The sequence below is a fragment of the Nematostella vectensis genome, chromosome 10, assembly GCF_932526225.1.
Source record: "Nematostella vectensis chromosome 10, jaNemVect1.1, whole genome shotgun sequence".
NCBI classification, from domain to species: Eukaryota; Metazoa; Cnidaria; class Anthozoa; order Actiniaria; family Edwardsiidae; genus Nematostella; species Nematostella vectensis.
Window position 1 is genome coordinate 13,882,019 of NC_064043.1, and position 18,421 is coordinate 13,900,439.

The 18,421-nt window shown below is 41.3% G+C and overlaps 1 protein-coding gene across 2 annotated transcripts in view; it reads left to right on the top strand.

Moving 5' to 3' along the window:
- The first annotated feature begins 2,338 nt into the window (after positions 1 to 2,338).
- The window catches only part of LOC116614314, a 66,644-nt gene continuing 50,561 nt past the window's right edge, over positions 2,339 to 18,421 (top strand). For both annotated transcript variants that reach the window (XM_048733434.1, XM_048733435.1), the window contains exons 1-4: positions 2,339 to 2,624; positions 2,738 to 2,836; positions 16,852 to 17,078; positions 17,170 to 17,248. In XM_048733434.1, coding sequence (XP_048589391.1) covers positions 2,393 to 2,624; positions 2,738 to 2,836; positions 16,852 to 17,078; positions 17,170 to 17,248 — 637 coding nt within the window. In that variant the 5' untranslated portion in view covers positions 2,339 to 2,392. The remainder of the gene's footprint in view (positions 2,625 to 2,737; positions 2,837 to 16,851; positions 17,079 to 17,169; positions 17,249 to 18,421) is intronic.

The following is an 18,421-nucleotide window of genomic DNA, read 5'->3' on the forward strand; positions in this document are numbered from 1 at the left end:
CCCGCAGCGGATATACGCTCCACACATGCGCTAGTCTTTGTGGGCTCAAATAGTGGCCAGTAATTAATGAACGGAGCATGCGCTCTGGATCTCCCGTCCGCGGTTTGATCAAACGAACTTGCGACTCATGGCAGAGGTCTCTTTTCCTCGCGAACGCCAGCCCAGCGGTCGTAAAATATTCAGTACTTTGGCTGGATAATCATATAGTGTGAAGTTAATAATGGACACTTACTCTACAGGGTCAGGGATACTTTTTATGTTCCTACTTGATATAAAAATAATATTTTAAGGGGAATACTGAGTCAAAATATTATTTTCTGTGTTTCAGCCTCGTTTCCATGCTACGAATTATTCGGTTTTCTATCGCTTGGAATAATTTTTTTTTAACTTTTGATATGTTATAAAGTGATAAAAATAGAGTCTTTAACCGTTGAGATTTGTACTGTTGCAATTTGTTCCGGGTTGGCCTAATTTTTCACCTAAAATGACTGGACTAACGGGATTTGATGATTTCTTATGCAAATGGAGTTAATTGTTCTCTTCACTTGCCATTACGCTTCTAGCATATTTTGGTACAAAAGTAAGATGCCACCTTTTTACTGGGATACCTGTGGTAGCCCAGTCATAAAATGCAACTGTTTTTTTTTTCTGTCGTCTCACGATTTGCACAATGTAATTCCCAAGAACCCTTGCGCCACAGGCGATACCTCTTATTTTATTGTATTGATTGCGACGTTACTGAAGCCTTTTTCTTACACAAAGTATCTAGGCTACTGTCCTACGTCATCGCAACGCCTAGTTACCAGAACCTTTTGCATAATTTAAAACTGTGTCATGGCCGCCATCTTAATTTGAGATTCCAGCTTTCAGATCCATGTTATTTGTACAGTTGAAATTTTTAAATATTTAATTTTTAATTAATTTTTTAATCAATTAAAAACACTGCATATTTTACCATAGCCTCAATTTCTACCAAGTTATTCTGGAAAATCATCTCAGCTTGGTTTGATTTCGCTGTATTTACTCGTGTTAAATTTGCGACCCGAGTGCGAGACACGCGGCTCAAGATAAGACTGCTTTAGACTCATACAGCTTACTTCAAGACGTAATTAAATGTGCTCTGGACACTCATGAATGGACTCGAGGTATTTACCTTGATTGCTTAATCTATTTTGAATTGGAAGCAGTTTGAAACAATTGATGGAAATCGTCTCCTACAAATCGCTTTGTCGATGAATCTTACTTACATCGGACACTTGACCGGCTACCTTAAGATGAATTTTATTTTCTTACTATAAAATATCTTGATCTCTCTCGTTGAATGTCATCATTTTTACCATGTCGATTTTAATAAAGTAATAAAATATTTACATTACTTAAATCTATAAAAAAACTATTTTGGAACTTTGGTGCTTCCTTTAGACAAGCTTAAGTTTTATTAATTCTCTAAAATACCTTTATCCCTCATTGAATGTCATTTTATTTTTATGGAACATTTTCAATAAAATCAAGAGATTTGTAATATCTTTGTTGTGTTGTTGATCTTGAAAATATGTTTATGCTCTATAAATTTCAATCATGTCTGGATATTCTAGAGCCCTCTCATTTGACTTCAAAATAAATAAATGTTGTTGTTTACTTGTAACTTACATAAATAAAATAATGCGTTTCAATAAAATTATATTTTTAATAAAATAGGACTTACTTTGGGTGTTAAAATAAATTTACCCCTAAGTGATAGCACATTGAGGGCAGTGAACCAAAAAAATGTTTAAGAAATAACGCATTTTTAGCTTTCCTTAATCTTATCTCGGTGCTAACTGTGAAATGGGGATAGTATTTGAAGATAGAACAATCAGCCCTGTCTACTTTCATGAGCACACCTCGAGTCAAACCCACACCTGAAGAGATGATGCTCTTACCTTTCTTGCCCCAATCAGTGTTGTGATATGGCATTTACAATAAAAACCAGATTATATATATATTTTAAAATTATATCCAAAGTAGGCAGTAAAATCTTTGTCATACATGTCACACAAACAAGTTACAGATCTCAGGTATCCCAGTCAACCCTGCGCGCAGGGTCTAGTTGTATTGATAATCTCACTGTTATAACTTCAAAACACTAGTTCAGAGACATTAAAAAGATATTTCCTTCGCCAAACGGTCCTAAGATTTGAAACAAAACTTATCCATTTCGCTATCTTAACCATATGGTTATGGGAGGTTCTGGGACGTGACAGTCAAATTCCATTTCGAAAAACACCTGCAGATAAAAAATAATCAAGGTTTTTCTATTAAACACTACACTCTTTCGAATGCCATTTGAAAACGAGTGGCAATACATACGAAGGACACTATATATGGGGAATATGTTTGATATGGGCTCGTTATGCTCTTTCGAATGACATTTGAAAACGAGTGGCAATACATGCGAAGGACACTATATATGGGGAATATGTTTGATATGGGCTCGTTATGCTCTTTCGAATGCCATTTGTCAACGAGTGTCAAAGTAGAAAGAAAAGAAAAGAGGAAAGAAGAGGAAAAACATCCATGGTTTGCAAAGTGCATCATGGCGTGGTCGTTGCTGTTGCTGCTTCTGAAATTTCTGTTAATTCAAGGTGATACTGTGGGTTCTACTTGTTTGTCTTGATTTTCATTTCTGTGATATTGTGGTTTCTAAATTTGCTTTTTTGTTTGTCTTGAATTTAATTTCTGCTTTTCTATTCTCCAGGAGTAGTCTCACTATCCTGTGACTTCAACAATGATTTTTGTGGATGGCAACACCCAGTGAATGCCACGGATAAATGGATCTTGACTTCAGAACTGCACGGTAAGCGAAAAATCATGTTTTAAGCCAGGATGTTTTCACCATTCATTAAGGGCCAGAGACAATTTAAAAATGGTTGAGAAATCTGACAGATTTCTGACAGATGGCTACTATTTTAGTTTAAACGCACGGGAAGGAGGTAAGAAACAAGAAAAAAAATATTATAACTTTCCTAAACTGGGATTGAACCTCCAGTCACGGCAATAGGCGCTTGTAACCATTAGACCATATGTAGGGAAGCCGAGACGGGGCGCAGTGTCTCTGTTTTTTGTTTTTGTTTTTATTTCTTCAGTTTACGTTTTTATTTTTGCCGTTTGCAAATTTAAAAGTGTTGTTTAGCGATTTTGTTTCTTCTTGCTTTCTGTTTTATATGATCCGTCTGTGTCTTTAATTTGCCCGAATGCAAAACTTTTTATGTCTGTTTAGCTTTTCGATCAGTCGTTTGCGATTTTATTCTCGCTGCTTGCAATTTAAAAAAGTACTAGTGTTTAGCGATTTTATTCCTTCAAATTTGCTTTTGATCCGTTTGTGTTTTTATTTACCCTATTACAAATCCTTCTTGTTCTACCTCGAATTACGCGATCCTCTTTTTCGCAATCGGAGGAAACACTTTCTTTAACAGAAAAACTGGTAAACAAACAACTTTGCAAACAGACATATTTTTGCTGAGGCTAGACCGTTATCCTTTGCGGGCAAATATTTTACCAGTTCCGGATGCAACATTGCGGACTTGAGCTTGGCATTTGTTATATTCCGTGGAACTCCATGCGCTGTTGAAGCGCTCGAAAGGCGGTGTTTAATAAATGACTGTTATGAATTTCTGGAAAACTTGAAAAGTGTTTGTTTCAAGATGGCGTCGACTATAACTAATGCGCGGAGTAAATTTTATCCCTATGGTAAATCTAACAATTATACCATTTCCATTGATAGTGGCTTTAAACATAATATCTAAAATATCTAGCTATTTTTAAAGCCACTATCCTCCGAAATGAAAATGGTATAATTGCTTTAGTACATAAAACGAGCTTTAGAGCAATTTTCTTTTTGGAAACACTTGCAAATCGGCTGTTACACCCGCCATTTTGCTTGATTTCGGGTTGCAAGAAAATATCCACCTCCTACAAGGTAGGTGTATTTGTATTTTATACCGGGTTTCTCAACCAATCAAATCGCTGCTCTTGCGAGGTTCCCGAGTTTTACATACTAAGTACATTTAGCCGCATGCTCGAGGATCCAGTGCTTTTATCTTCGGCCGCGCGAAACACGCCGAGAAGAACGGCTGGAGAACAGGAATGGGGGGGGGGGGGGCGGCAGGGGGGCAGCCGAGCTGGCCTAAAAGTATATGACTGTTCTCTAGGCTGCTCTGCTACTACTGGAGTGTCACTTGGTTCTGGTTCTGTCTTCGAATGTCGATCTTCTTGCTTGTTAACTTGCACAGTAGTCTTAGGCTTGAACACACAAAGGTACTTCCTGTTCCTCTTAATTGTTCCTCTGTATTTTGCGACAACATAGGATCGAGGTGTGTCTGCCATTTTGGTGAAGGTTGCAGGAACTGTTATGTCTCTAACCCACATGTTAGCTCCAATGGGAAGCTTAGCACTTTTCCTTGCTCTGTGTCTAGAGTTAAATTGTTCCTTTTGCTGTTGCTTCTTTACCTTCTCTCTCTCTCTCTGACCTTTACCAAGTCAGGCCAAGATGGATCTAGTTCTTCCTCTGCAACAGGAACTCTTGATCTAATCTCCCTACCAAATAGTAACTCTGCAGGACTGAAACCATTTTCTAGAGGTGTGGCACTATCGAGAGTAATCCAACAGCTGGATCCTTTTCCTTATTCATGAGGTTCTTGGCAGTTTGTACCGTTCTCTCAACTGCACCGATTGATTGTGCATACCTTGGGCTGCTTAGTATGTGCCTGAATTCCCAGTCTCGGGCAAACTTCTCAAACTCCAATGACTTGTATTGAGGACCTCCATCCGGACGCACAACTTGAGGGATCCATGTCTAGAAAATATGGACTTCAAAGGGTTGATTGTAACAGGCGATGACTGTGAATCAGATAGCTGTGGGACCTCAATGTATCTGCTAAAATAATCAAACACAATCGAGTGAGTATCACTTGCCAATGGCGTTTTGGCACTGGTGATGGTATAAGCGGTTGTGATCTCAGGTTTCTGTACTGTACACATTGCATGCATCCATTTACTAAGTCTTCAATTTGTGTCCTGAACCCAGGCAACCAAACAGATGCTCTAGCATGGGCACGACATTTACCAATGCCTTGGTGTCCTTCATGGATTCGATCTAGAATGCCCAGACGCATAGCCGCAGGGATGATAATCTTAGAACCTTTCATCAGTAGACCACGCACTAAGGTAGACGTACAGTAGACTGCAAGCTATCGGCAAACATAATCTTTTTGACGATCACGAATCTCATATAGCCTTTTGTCGCTAGCTGGGAGTTCACTAAGCACACACTGTCTACGTAAAGCTCAACTTCTTCCTCTTGTAAGCCTTTATTTTGTGACTTCTTAAAGGGTGCTCGTGAGAGTGTGTCGGCGACAACTAGTGTCTACCTGGCACATGGCAGATCGTGTATTCGAACCTAGGTAGCCGTATTCTCATGCACTGAATTCTGGGTGGCATCTCATTCAGGTTCTTTGAGCCTAACAGAGCAACAAAAAGTTTGTGATTAGTTTCTATATGGACTTTCTTACCAATGAGGTAATCTGAAAACCTCCTACAGCTCCATGTAGTTGCTGTAGTTGCGCTTCCTTTTTAACTTGAGCATAGCGTTGCTCAGTCTCGCAGTGCATGCTTTATGTTCTCAAACGATCTCTGTTGTGGCTCACCCCATAACCATGCACTGTCCTTGTTCAGAATATCACGAAGGGGCTTGGTCATATCTGCAAGATTGACAACATACTTGCCAAATGGTTAACCATTCCTAAGAATCTTCTCAACTCTGCCAAGTCAGTAGGCTATGACAGCTTAGTTCTACTTTAGAGGAATCAATCTGGATTCCTTCCTTGCTAACCACATGACCAAGGAACTCGTTCCTGAGAAAATACACATTTCTCTAATATGAGGGCTATATCGCTCTAAAACTCTCTAAAACAGCATTCAACCTCTCGTCATGCTCAGTCTGACTGGCTCCAAACACTAGAATATCATCAACCTGACAGACTTGCCCAGTCCGTCCCTCCAGTATGCGCTGCATACATTTTCGGAAATGCTTGCTTGCAGAGAAAAAAAAGCAAAAGGTAATCTTTTGTAACAATATCTTCCCCACGGGGTAACAAATGTGGTTAGAAGCTTTTAATTTTCACTTAGCTTTATTTGCCAAAATCCACTATTTACGTCAAGCTTGGAAATTACTTTAGCGCCTGAAAGCTTTGCTAAGGTTTTATCAGTGGTGAACATTGGGTGAACTTCCCTTTGCACCGCTTCATTTAATTTTACAAAATCTCCACAGATTCTCAACGATGACCCACCCTTCTTGGGAACGAAAACCATGGGGGAGCACCATTTAGTTGGCTCATTTACCTTCTCAATAACTCCTAAGCTTTCCATTGGCTCTTTATCTCACTTTTCACTTTAGGGAGCAGTGGAATTGGGATTCGTCTGGTTGTAGTGAGGTTATATGGTTCAATAGTCTCATCATCTTTAATGACATAGTCACCTTCGATACATCCTAATCCAGAAAATAGCTTGGGGAACTTCTTCTTGTAGGGGATTTGGTTGAGGGACTCTGTTTCAACCGAATTTACTCTTGAGACAAGGCCTAGATGAATGTATGTCTTCCTTCCAAGAAGGGGCTGTTCCAATCCTGGCACAATGTAAATGTCTTCTTGACATAACTTATCACTGTGATCAGCTGTAAATTTGCCTATGCACCGCAGAGGTGTCTTACATGGGCCGAACAACTTCTTGTCAGACTTCCTAAGACACAATGAGATCCTAACTATATACACCCTATGAGTACCGATGGTACAAAAAGTAAGGTTATACACCCTATGAGTACCGAAAGTACAAAAAGTAAGGTTATACACCCTATGAGTACCGATGGTACAAAAAGTAAGGTTATACACCCTATGAGTACCGAAAGTACAAAAAGTAAGGTTATACACCCTGTGAGTACCGATAGTACAAAAAGTAAGGTTATACACCCTTTGAGTACCGACAGTACAAAAAGTAAGGTTATACACCCTGTGAGTACCGATAGTACAAAAAGTAAGGTTATACACCCTGCTTTCAGGCTCATCCCTATAAGACCCGATGATTATAGCCTACTAGGTATTAATTGGAAGGGTAATTACTATAACGATCGGTGCATGCCTATGGGTTGCTCCAGCTCATGCAAAACCTTTTAAACTTTCAGCACAGTACTTGAGTGGATTGCAAGAAACAAACTTAGCATCCCACATATTACTCATCTGTTGGATGACTTTCTTATTGTGGCTCCTTCCTTTGCATTATGCCAGAAGCAGTTAAGCATATTTCTTGACACTTGCTCTTATCTTGGCGTTCCCATTGCACAAGACAAGACATGCGGTCCATCAACCACTCTTTCATTCTTGGGAATTGAACTTGACACAGTTGAAATGTCGGCTAGGTTGCCAGTTGACAAGGTTGAAAAAAACCTCTGCAAATTCAGCATTTAACTAGGTTACAGGATGACAACACTTCACTCCATGCTTTCAAGCTCACATTCGTCAAATTCAAGCATGCATTTAACAAAACCCCCTTCTCTTTAATTCTCAAACGGCAAACTACTTGCTGCCCGTTGGGAAGCTTTGGCTCAGTATCTGAATATTAGAGATAAACGCCCTGGGGCCCTTTTCTTGACCTCCAATGGAGTGCCTGTCTCTAGGAATAATTTTGTCAACTTTCTCTCGGAGGTTTTCAAGCAGTGTGGACTTGATTCCTCCAGGTTTAAGGGCCATTGTTTTCGTATCGGTGCTGCTACGCATGCAGCAGGACTGGGGTGGTATGATGCCCAGATCAGAGCGATGGGTCGGTGGAAATCAAATGCATTTTTCAAGTACATCCGTATCTCTTCATTCTCTCATTAACAGACATTTGGCTTCCAATTTCTCATGGAGTCCTTGGGTGTGGCTAGCAAGGGTCAGCCCCATCTCAGGGGCTTTGTGGAGCAATTGCTTATTTTCGCCTCACACTCCCATTCGCACAAATTTAAACAAACGTCAAGTTCAAGGTTATGGCTGTCAAGGGTCAGTCATTCTTCCTGGAACTCGATGAATTAGCAACCTCTCCAATTTCTCATAGAATTCTTGTTTCGAGCTGGCAAGGGTCAGCTCCCACCCATATAGAAATAGCTACCCGGGGATCGCTGTCAAGGGGCAGTCTACTCCCTTACCATTCGATTTAATTATACGGATATGTGAGATGTTTGCAATAAATCTTGGCACGGGCCAATATCATTGCAATTACGTTTTATGTAGTGTTTATTTCCTTGGGTTCTCGTGTTGCACATGCCTGTGGTGGGGCGGCTCGTTTCCTTTGTCACTCGCTTTTGGCGTCTATGTTGCCCTCACCTTTACTGGGCCATTTCTATTAGCTTTTGCGAATTTATTTGTCATTAGAGACAACACTAGTTTATTATCTGAGTTGTATTGTTAATCAGTAATAAACTGATTAAAGCGGCTATGAGGTCAAACTCCCAGCCAGATTCAAACAAATTATCGCTGTAGTTCTTGCCCAGTTAACAGAGCTCAGGATGTGCATCACCTTTTAGGTTATTGACGCTTGTGGGAGAAGGCATAAAGTAAGGTTATACACCCTGTGAGTACCGATAGTACAAAAAGTAAGTTTATACACCCTGCGAGTACCGATAATGCAAAAAGTAAACAGGAAGTTCCCTTTCAAAGTACGTCTATTATTGACACTAAAATTAATATATCTTAACATAGAAAAGGAGATATATATTACCGTTTATATTCATCAATATTCGTTGAATTAACGCGAGTTTGGACAAAATAGGTTTGTTCATTTAGGAGATTGACACGAACAGGTCTTGTCACTTAGCCTCTTTTCAATTTTATTTATTTTCATTATATTCATTAGACTTATTAATAATTTTATCTTATAAAATTAGTACGTCTACTAAATTGTCTCCATTTCACTGCAAAAAAACGAACGCAAATAGATATATCCTCTATTGTCGAGTAGTCTGTGGCGTCCTCAGCGAAAAATGCAAAGAAGGGGGCGTTGTTGCACATCTCAACTAATGATCCTCGCAGCAAACTAGAGCAGATGTCAATAAGCTCGTTCTGTATGCCAGGCGAAGTATACTTTAGTATTATTTGCGCCTTTTAAGTGACTCTCAAAATAGGATCAGTCTTGGCGCGTAGCAAGGCCATGAAATTGCTCCTTTCTTCTATACCGCAAACAGAACAAACGAAAGCATTCTGCCGATAAAAACTTTTGTATTTACCTTAACCACACTTATCCATGCCAGGTTCAAGAGAGTCTATATATTCAATAACCTATACTACTTCATCTCGACAAATCCCTTTAAGGTTGAGTCATCGTCTTTCGGTTTCCCATTTAGAGTTAAAAACAACACTCCCAATCCGTAGTTCTGTACTGTACCAATTGCCAGGGTTTCTTGAATGCTTTCGCCTTTTATAAGTTCACCTCTCTTAATTAAGGCATGAAGTTAACCTTAGAAGACTGTATTAACATTTGTCTATTTCCACAATGTTTTAAAGTACTATAACTGTATAAGTTTGTTTAGCAAACGACGAGTAAATTGAAAAAAATTCTTTACGCGCGCGTTGTTCCCACTTTGGCGCCTTTCAATTTTCGACCAATCAGAGAGCGAGTAACAGCAAACGCCGGTAAATCACAGGAATCCCATCATGACCACGAAAGCTTTATTGTATAGCTATGACTATGGGGCTCCGCAGGGGCTCCGCTAAAAATTATGCTTGTTTTGCGCAATTATGCCAGAAATTATGCTAGCATAATCGACTCGTCCCTAATCGATGCTTAAAAGCAACGATCTCCACAGGGGGCTCGGTCAAATTTTCGAGAGTGTGGGCTCGTTATACTCTTTCGGATGCCATTTGACAACGAGTGTCAAAGTTAAAAGAAAGGAAAAGAGGAAAGAAGAGGAAAAACATTCATGGTTTGCAAAGCGCATCATGGCGTGGTCGTTGCTGTTACTGCTTCTGAAAGTTCTGTTAATTCAAGGTGATACTGTGGGTTCTACTTGTTTGTCTTGATTTTCATTTATTCTGTGATATTGTAGTTTCTAAATGTGCTTTTTCGTTTGTCTTGAATTTCATTTCTAGTTTTTCTATACTCTAGGAGTAGTCTCACTGTCCTGTGAATTCAACAAGGATTTTTGTGGATGGCACCATCCAGTAAATGCCACGGATAAATGGATCTTGATTTCAGAACAGCACGGTAAGCGAGCAATCATGTTTTAAGCCAGGATGTTTTCACCATAAATGGTTCGCAAGCTAAACAGACATAAAAGTTTTGCAATCGGGCAAATTAAAAACCCAAACGGATTAAAAACATAAAGCAAATCAAAAGAAGCAAAATCGCTAAACAGCACTTAAAATCGCAAACGGTGAAAATAAAAACGAAAAAGGAAGAAAGAAAAAAAAACAAAGACAAAAACACTGTGGCACCTCCTCGGCATCCAAACTTATGAGATATCCGTGCAACACTTTAAATTACTACCATCTTCTTTATTGAGCATCTTTACATAAAGACATCAAATCTGAAATTTCTTTGGTCCTTGGGATTTAGCAACATGGTAAGCACTGTTTTCAATGCTCACACACGATCATAGACCCATCCAAGGGGGAGGGGCCCGATCATAGACCCATCCAAGGGGGAACACACGATCATAGACCCATCCAAGGGGGGAGGGGCACTATCAAAGACCCATCCAAGGGGGGAGGGGCACGATCATAGACCCATCCAAGGGGAGATACACGATCATAGACCCATCCAAGGGGAGACACACGATCATAGACCCATCAAAGGGGAGACACACGATCATAGACCCATCCAAGGGGGGAGGGGCACGATCATAGACCCATCCAAGGGGGGACACACGATCATAGACCCATCCAATGGGGGAGGGGCACGATCATAGACCCATCCAAGGGGGGAGGGGCACGATCATAGACCCATCCAAGGAGGGAGGGGCACGATCATAGACCCATCCAATGGGGGAGAGGCACGATATAGACCCATCCAAGGGGGAAGGGGCACGATCATAGACCCATCCAAGGGGGTAGGGGCACGATCATAGCTCCATCCAAGGGGGGAGGGGCACGATCATAGACCCATCCAATGGGGGAGGGGCACGATCATAGACCCATTCAAGGGGGAGGGGCACGATCATAGACCAGTGCCGTACATTACTATTTTTGGTTATATCGATTTACCTACTTATTATGCAAATATTCAAAATGGCCGCGCGGAGTTTGAAACTTGAATTTGTGTTGTTAGCGAGACGTCGCATCGCAAAAAGCGACCAAAACAGCAAAATATCCTGCTCTATACCAAGTTTGATATTTGATTGATGAGTTCCTGTGCTCGAAAGTAAAATATCGTTTGGGAAACCTTTTCAAATTGAGCGCCTTTATTGGAGACTGCCGTAATGTTTACGTTTAGAAAAAGAGAAATATGAGTGTGATGGACCAAATTCTACGGCTTAGAACCTTGACAGGACTAAACTAGGATAAATGAGGATCATGGCATACTAAAACAATTTTAACCACAAGCCGAAACGAGTGCCCACAGGGTATGGTGAAAGTTGAGGAGAGCGGAGGTTGAATTGTGAGGACGAAAGTGCGAGTCAAGGCCAAACGTCTATACAACAGGGAAAAATCGCCGAAGAATAGGTATGAAAATTAGTGTCAACATTTAGCCGAAAAGCATTTTACCCTACCCTTGTCTCTCGGGGGTTCGCTTCTTATCATTCTTTAGCTAAATGCCTTGCCCTGCGACCACCACAACAACATGGGGGGGGGGGGGGGGGCACTCTAGCTGTAAACATGACTGTTGGTTCCGACAGATACGAACATTTTATGCCCCCAAAAGAATGGAACCGCGCCACCCCTAAGAATATACCAGCATCTGAACTCTATACCCAAAACTCCACCAAGAATAGATAGCCCCCCCCTTTCCCCGAAAAAAGTAACCCAAATCTGAGTTCTATTCGTAAATCATACAAAAGCTTGAAACTTGCCAGTCCCGTAAAAAAGTTTTAGAAGGAAAATTTGCTTATCAAATTTAATTTATTTTTATTCCCTTTTATAAAAAAAAACTCTATCCTCCTCACCTCCAAGGCCCTAGTCATCAAACCCGGTACAATTTTACTTCCTTGTCTTTGCACCTTGTGTGAGCACACCACATGTGACATGCCCTCAGTCATCACAACCTCACTCCCCTTACCATGCATTTCTCAACCTTTAATTTTACACTCTATGCCTTTTCCTATTTGTCTGCACACATCATAAAATAGCCCTCTTTGTGCATATAATAGAGACTGGCGAGAAAAAAAATAAACCTGAAGTATCACCAAATATGAATGGATATTTTCCATATGATATCTGCTCTAGTGAAGCTTGGAGCCTCTGGTACCCAGGGTATGACTATACTCCCATTCTCCTATTATCTCCAAGCCTAGTAATCAAACATGGTACAAGTTTACTTTATCTTCACAACCATTGTCAGCACCCCCAATTGGACATACCCTTAGTCACTACCCCTTTGCCCTTACCATGCCTTTTCCTCACCCTAGTTTACACTTTATGCCTTTTTCCATTTGTCTGCACACACAATGAAATACCCCCTCAATGGCTCTAACTTGGTGTTAGAACCTGTGTATTAAGCACGATTTGTGTCACAAAACTTTCTTTTTTTGATAAAATGAATCATGATGAAAACAGAGCTGGATACAATGAAGTCCTTTGGGGATGGTTCTGACACCGAGGTATACATACACCCCTCATTGAATAAGCACATTACATAGCCCCTTAAACAAGTGCCCCCTCTAGAATCCATTTATAAAAATAAGCCAAAATGTGAGCATTTGTGGTAAGGACTTTTTTTTACAACGAGTAATAGCAAACTAATGCAGCAATGAATAATGACTGCCATCCCTGAGATTTACTGATCCTAGCAAATCTATTTATTCCAGGATCAAATATAAACATTTAAACAGTACTTTCATGTAGTGTCTTTAAATTGCATACAATAAACAGTGACTCGCGGCCAATCTGTATACGATTTAGCTTCATTTTTTTTAATAAGACTCGCTGCCATTCTGTATAAGATTCATTTTAGTTTCAATATCCCAGCTAAAATTTTTCTTGGAGTGTCTTCATTCCGAGTGCGAAAGCAAGATAAATCCAGGGAAATTTTGTGCATTTGTATGACTTGATGAAACGTACAACTAGATAATTGGTGATCCATGTTATAGCCTGCTAGCAGTGGCTTACCCTTCCGCGTTCATTACAGTACGATTCGGTGAAGTCGTAAAAATAACCCTGCAAATGAGGTCTGTTGCCGATGAGAAACAACACAAATAGGATATATCTGACGCACTGAGTCAGTGAAATCCCTGCTTAAACAGATAAGAAGAAATCACTGCTAGCAGAGAGTTAAAAAGCGGCGTTCAACATGATTTTCCCGATTCGACGGAACCGCCATTTTGTTTTCCCACTCTGAGTTGAGGCGTGTCCGCGTGAGACTTGGCATAGTAATACTCATCTCTGATTGGTTAATCAGATTGTTTATCAAATATAACCAAAAATGGTAATGTTCCTCACTGTAGACCCATCCAAGGGGGGTAGGGGCACGATCATAGCTCCATCCAAGGGGGAGGGGCACGATCATAGACCCATCCAATGGGGGAGGGGCACGATCATAGACCCATCCAAGGGGGGAAGGGCACGATCATAGACCCATCCAAGGGGGGTAGGGGCACGATCATAGCCCCATCCAAGGGTGGACACACGATCATAGCCCCATCCAAGGGGGAAGGGGCACTATCATAGACCCATCCAAGGGGGATACACGATCATAGACCCATCCAAGGGGGGAGGGGCACGATTATAGACCCATCCAAGGGGGAACGCACTATGATAGACCCATCCAAGGGAGGGAAACACACGATCGCATTCCCATCCAAGGGGAACACACGATGATAGACCCCTTCAAGGGGGGGGACATACGATCATAGATCCATCCAAGGATAGGGGAAACACGATCATAGACTTATCCAAGGGAGGGGAACACACGTTCGTATTCCCATCCAAGATGGGGGGGGGGCGATCATGGACCCATGCAAGGGAGGGTACACGATCATAGATACATCAAAGGGGGGACACTGGATCATAGACCCATCAAAGGGGGGGCACTAGATCATAGAATTATCCAAGGGGGGACACACGATCATAGACCCATCCAATGGGGGATGCACGATCATGGACCCCTGTAAGGGGGCACACGATCATAGACCCATGGATGAGATTTATATAGGAGTCGCTGCCAGTGCCGTAACGTCTTTAGGGGCCGCAGGGGGAATGGGCCGTACCTTTGTACGCCTTTCACATCAAGTGCCCCCTTGTTAGTATTGTTAGTAAGCGCTCTTACTGGGGGTGGTCACTGGCAGAGAGTGTATTGCGTCCCCAGTGGTTCTTTTACGTCCCTTCGATTAAACACGAAGGTTCGGTATAAAAGGGCCTAAGCCCCGCCCCCATTTTCCAAATTGAGAGAAATTTCAATATGGCGGCCATTTTCGTTACAAGCCCAGTCAAGAAAGAATGCCCCCAAATCTAAAGATATGATATCAAACGAATAAACTATTCCCCAAATGAAAGAAAAGATATGTTTGATTTGTACTTCAAGCCTTTCTTGGCAGCGAGAAATGCATATTTGGCTTTGAATTCCTACATTTACGGCGCGATTTCAAATATCCCGCCTTTCCCATCTGCTTTGACAGAAAGTCAATTTGTCAAGATTTATCTTTATTATCCTTTTACCAAATTAATAGTTGATCAATACATTATTACCACAATCAGGCTTCGGCAACTAACCCCAGTTTCATAGGATATTTCACCGGCATCCAGGGAATGTGCAAGTGAAACTCTGATATTACATTATCTAGGGTGGTTATTACCTTGGGTCCTTTCTCTGGTGCCATCCTGCTGTTAGTACCAGATTTCTTGATCCAGAAGATGAAGAAAGGCTAAGAGAATTTGTCAACTTACCCTCACCCTGTCTGTCATTTATAAGTATACTCAACAGAGTACTAGGTACACCTGTTTGAATAGGGAGTATAGTGCAGTCAACTTGATTTCTTGGAGAGCACTGGTCATTAGACCATTGTGCCCTCTTGCTAATTTATCAGATGCAGGGTTAAAAGTAGGGCTTAGTTATGTCCCAATAAAATGCAACACTTACTATTTGACTGTACAAAACAAGGGAGTGGTATACAATAAAAGAAAGTATCTGTTTCGATATTTGTTTTTATAGTGCATAACTGGCTCACAGAAACAGCAAATAACCCTTTGTACAATGTCCCAGCTTGTATACTTACACATATATGTACACCAAACAACTGAAGGGCTACTAAAGAAATGCCTGATATCTATCTAAGTGAGTTGGAGCCATAATTGAGTCTATCTTTCTACTTTTTAGATCAGAATGCACCTGTATAGTATTTTGTTCTTATCTTGCAATCTATGATGACTACAAATAATAACAATTGAATTAGCTATGTGTTTCTATTTGTCGAAAAAGGGTCTGGATCCTAAGTTTTATAAAAGGTTTACCCAAACATATGTTTTATATTTATAAGTTAAATTATACAAAATAAAGACATGGCTTTTACTGTTTTCATTCAATGGATATCCTCCTTTATCTATACTTGCTTTTACTGTAAGAATAAGAAGTCTTGAACTGAATGGATAAAATACAATGCATTTGGGTTTATTCAAAAGTATAATTTATTATGCAGTTTTTAAAATATGACGATAGCTAAACACTTCAGTAACACATAAATCAATTTTAAAGCAACGGAACATGTTTCCTTTATAAAAGGAATGTTTATGATTTAAAATCACAGGAAAAATGTAAGACTGTATATTTCTATGTATCTGCTTTTTCTTGAGGAATATATCTTGCTGATTATTCAGATGTCACTATGACTTGCTTCTTGGGTATAGCTAGGATGAAATCATATAATTAGAAGTTATATATAATAGATTCAAATCCTGTTTTCTAAGTTTTAAAGATATGAAAAGTACATTTTAGGCATAAAAAACTCACCTTTTTCGAGGTTTGCAATCTGTTCATGCGTTTGCTAGTTTTTTTTCGTAAATCACGATGGTTTCGCAGCTTTATTTCTACTGAGTTTCCTTATTTACACATTCTATCGGGCTGGAAGGTAGAATTGGCATTTTTATAAATCAGGAAGCGCTTTGAAACCTCTCCCCTCTGCATTTTGTACTTGATTTTTGCCGCCATCTTGAATTTGATCCTCACTCCACGGCGGTTGATTGACAAATGAGCCGATGCTTCCCTGGGAAGCGGCCTTTTATACCGCGCCTTCGTGTTTAAGGTTAAGGCAGTGCAGCTTGAAGAGACAGGACCTCCGGTCTAGTGTCCAGGAAACACAAGAGAATAACTCAACTCACTTGTAACACAAATTCGAATCAAGGCAGGAACCTGGAAAAAATCCCCAGTCATAGGCCAGGACTGGAACCTTTTCCACAGCGTCGAGAATACACCACGGCACCCGTGCTTCTTTTCTTTAAAGTTATATGTAAATGGCCATTAGGGGCGTGGCTGTGACCCCAGTCTCTGTAGCGTCACCCCCCCACCCCCACCCCTCTCCTTCCCGAGAGGGGCCCTTTACGGACACCGGATTGTTAATAGTGTTAAGAGCAACGGAAGCAATGTCGAAACACTACTAAAAATTGTCTGTACATAAGATTTAAACTAAATTATCACATCCCTCAGGTAACTACACGACCTTCTTTCGCAATGGGCAGCTAATTTACCCCAACTTCACGGGTCATGGAGATCTTGTCCTCTCCTATTACTTGTTCAGTAATAGTTATGAAAAAAATGAGGAGTTGAGGGTGAAGGTAGGAAATGCCACACTGCTGTCTGTATTCGACGAGAGCATTTATTGGCCTTTAAGTTGGAACTCATCTCGACTTCGGGTTGATGCTGATCGGGAAAAGGTGAGAAAAAAAAACCGCGAAGACATAATACTTTGAGTGCAATCCAATCTGTAATAGGTGTAATAGTGTGAAACTTCTATTGCGTTTATAGGTCATTATCGAGGGAATAATTCGTAACAATGCAGTGTCAAGAATTGTGATTGACAGCATTAAGTTCTACGAGAAAAACGGTATGCCTGTGGTATTGTGAAGCACTTTTACCACACACCCTGGCATTCAAATACACGTACACACACCCTGACACGCAAGTACACGTACATGCACCCAGGCACGCATGTCCACGTACACGCACCCAGACACGCAAATGCACGTACACGCACCCAGACACGCAAATACACGTACACGCACCAAGGCACGCAAATGCACGTACACGCAACCAGGCACGCAAATGCACGTACACGCACCTGGGCACGCAAATGCACGTACACGCACCCAGACACGCAAAGGCACGTACACGCACACAAATACGCAAATGCACATACACACACCCAGACACGCAAATGCACGTACACGCACCCAGGCATGCAAATGCACGTACACGCAACCAGGCACGCAAATTCACGTACACGCACCTGGGCACGCAAATGCACGTACACGCACCCAGATACGCAAAGGCACGTACACGCACACAAATACGCAAATGCACATACACACACCCAGACACGCAAATGCACGTACACGCACCCAGGCATGCAAATGCACGTACACGCACCCAGACACGCAAATACATGTACACGCACCCAGACACGCAAATGCACGTACACGCACCCAGACACTCAAATGCACTTACACGCAGCACGCACCCAGACACGCAGATGCACGTACACGCACCCAGTCACGCAGATAAACGTACACGCACCCAGACACGTAAATGCACGTACACGCACCCAGACACTCAAATGCACGTACACGCACCCAGACACGCAAATACACATACACGCACCCAGGTACGGAAATGCACGTACACGCACCCAGGCACGCAAATGCACGTACACGCACCCAGACACTCAAATGTACGTACACGCACCAAGACACGCAAATGCATGTACAGGTAGATAGACACGCAAATGCACGTACACGTAGATAGACAAGCAAATGCACGTACACGCACCTAGGCACACAAATGCACGTACACGTAGATAGATACGCAAATACACGTACACGCATGCAGACACGCAAATGCACAAACACTCACGACACGTAAATGTACGTATACGCACCCAGACACTCAGATAGACACTCAAATGCAAGTACACGTAGATAGACAGGCAAATGCACGTACACGTAGATAGACACGCAAATGCACGTACACGCAAATGCACGTACATGTAGATAGACACGCA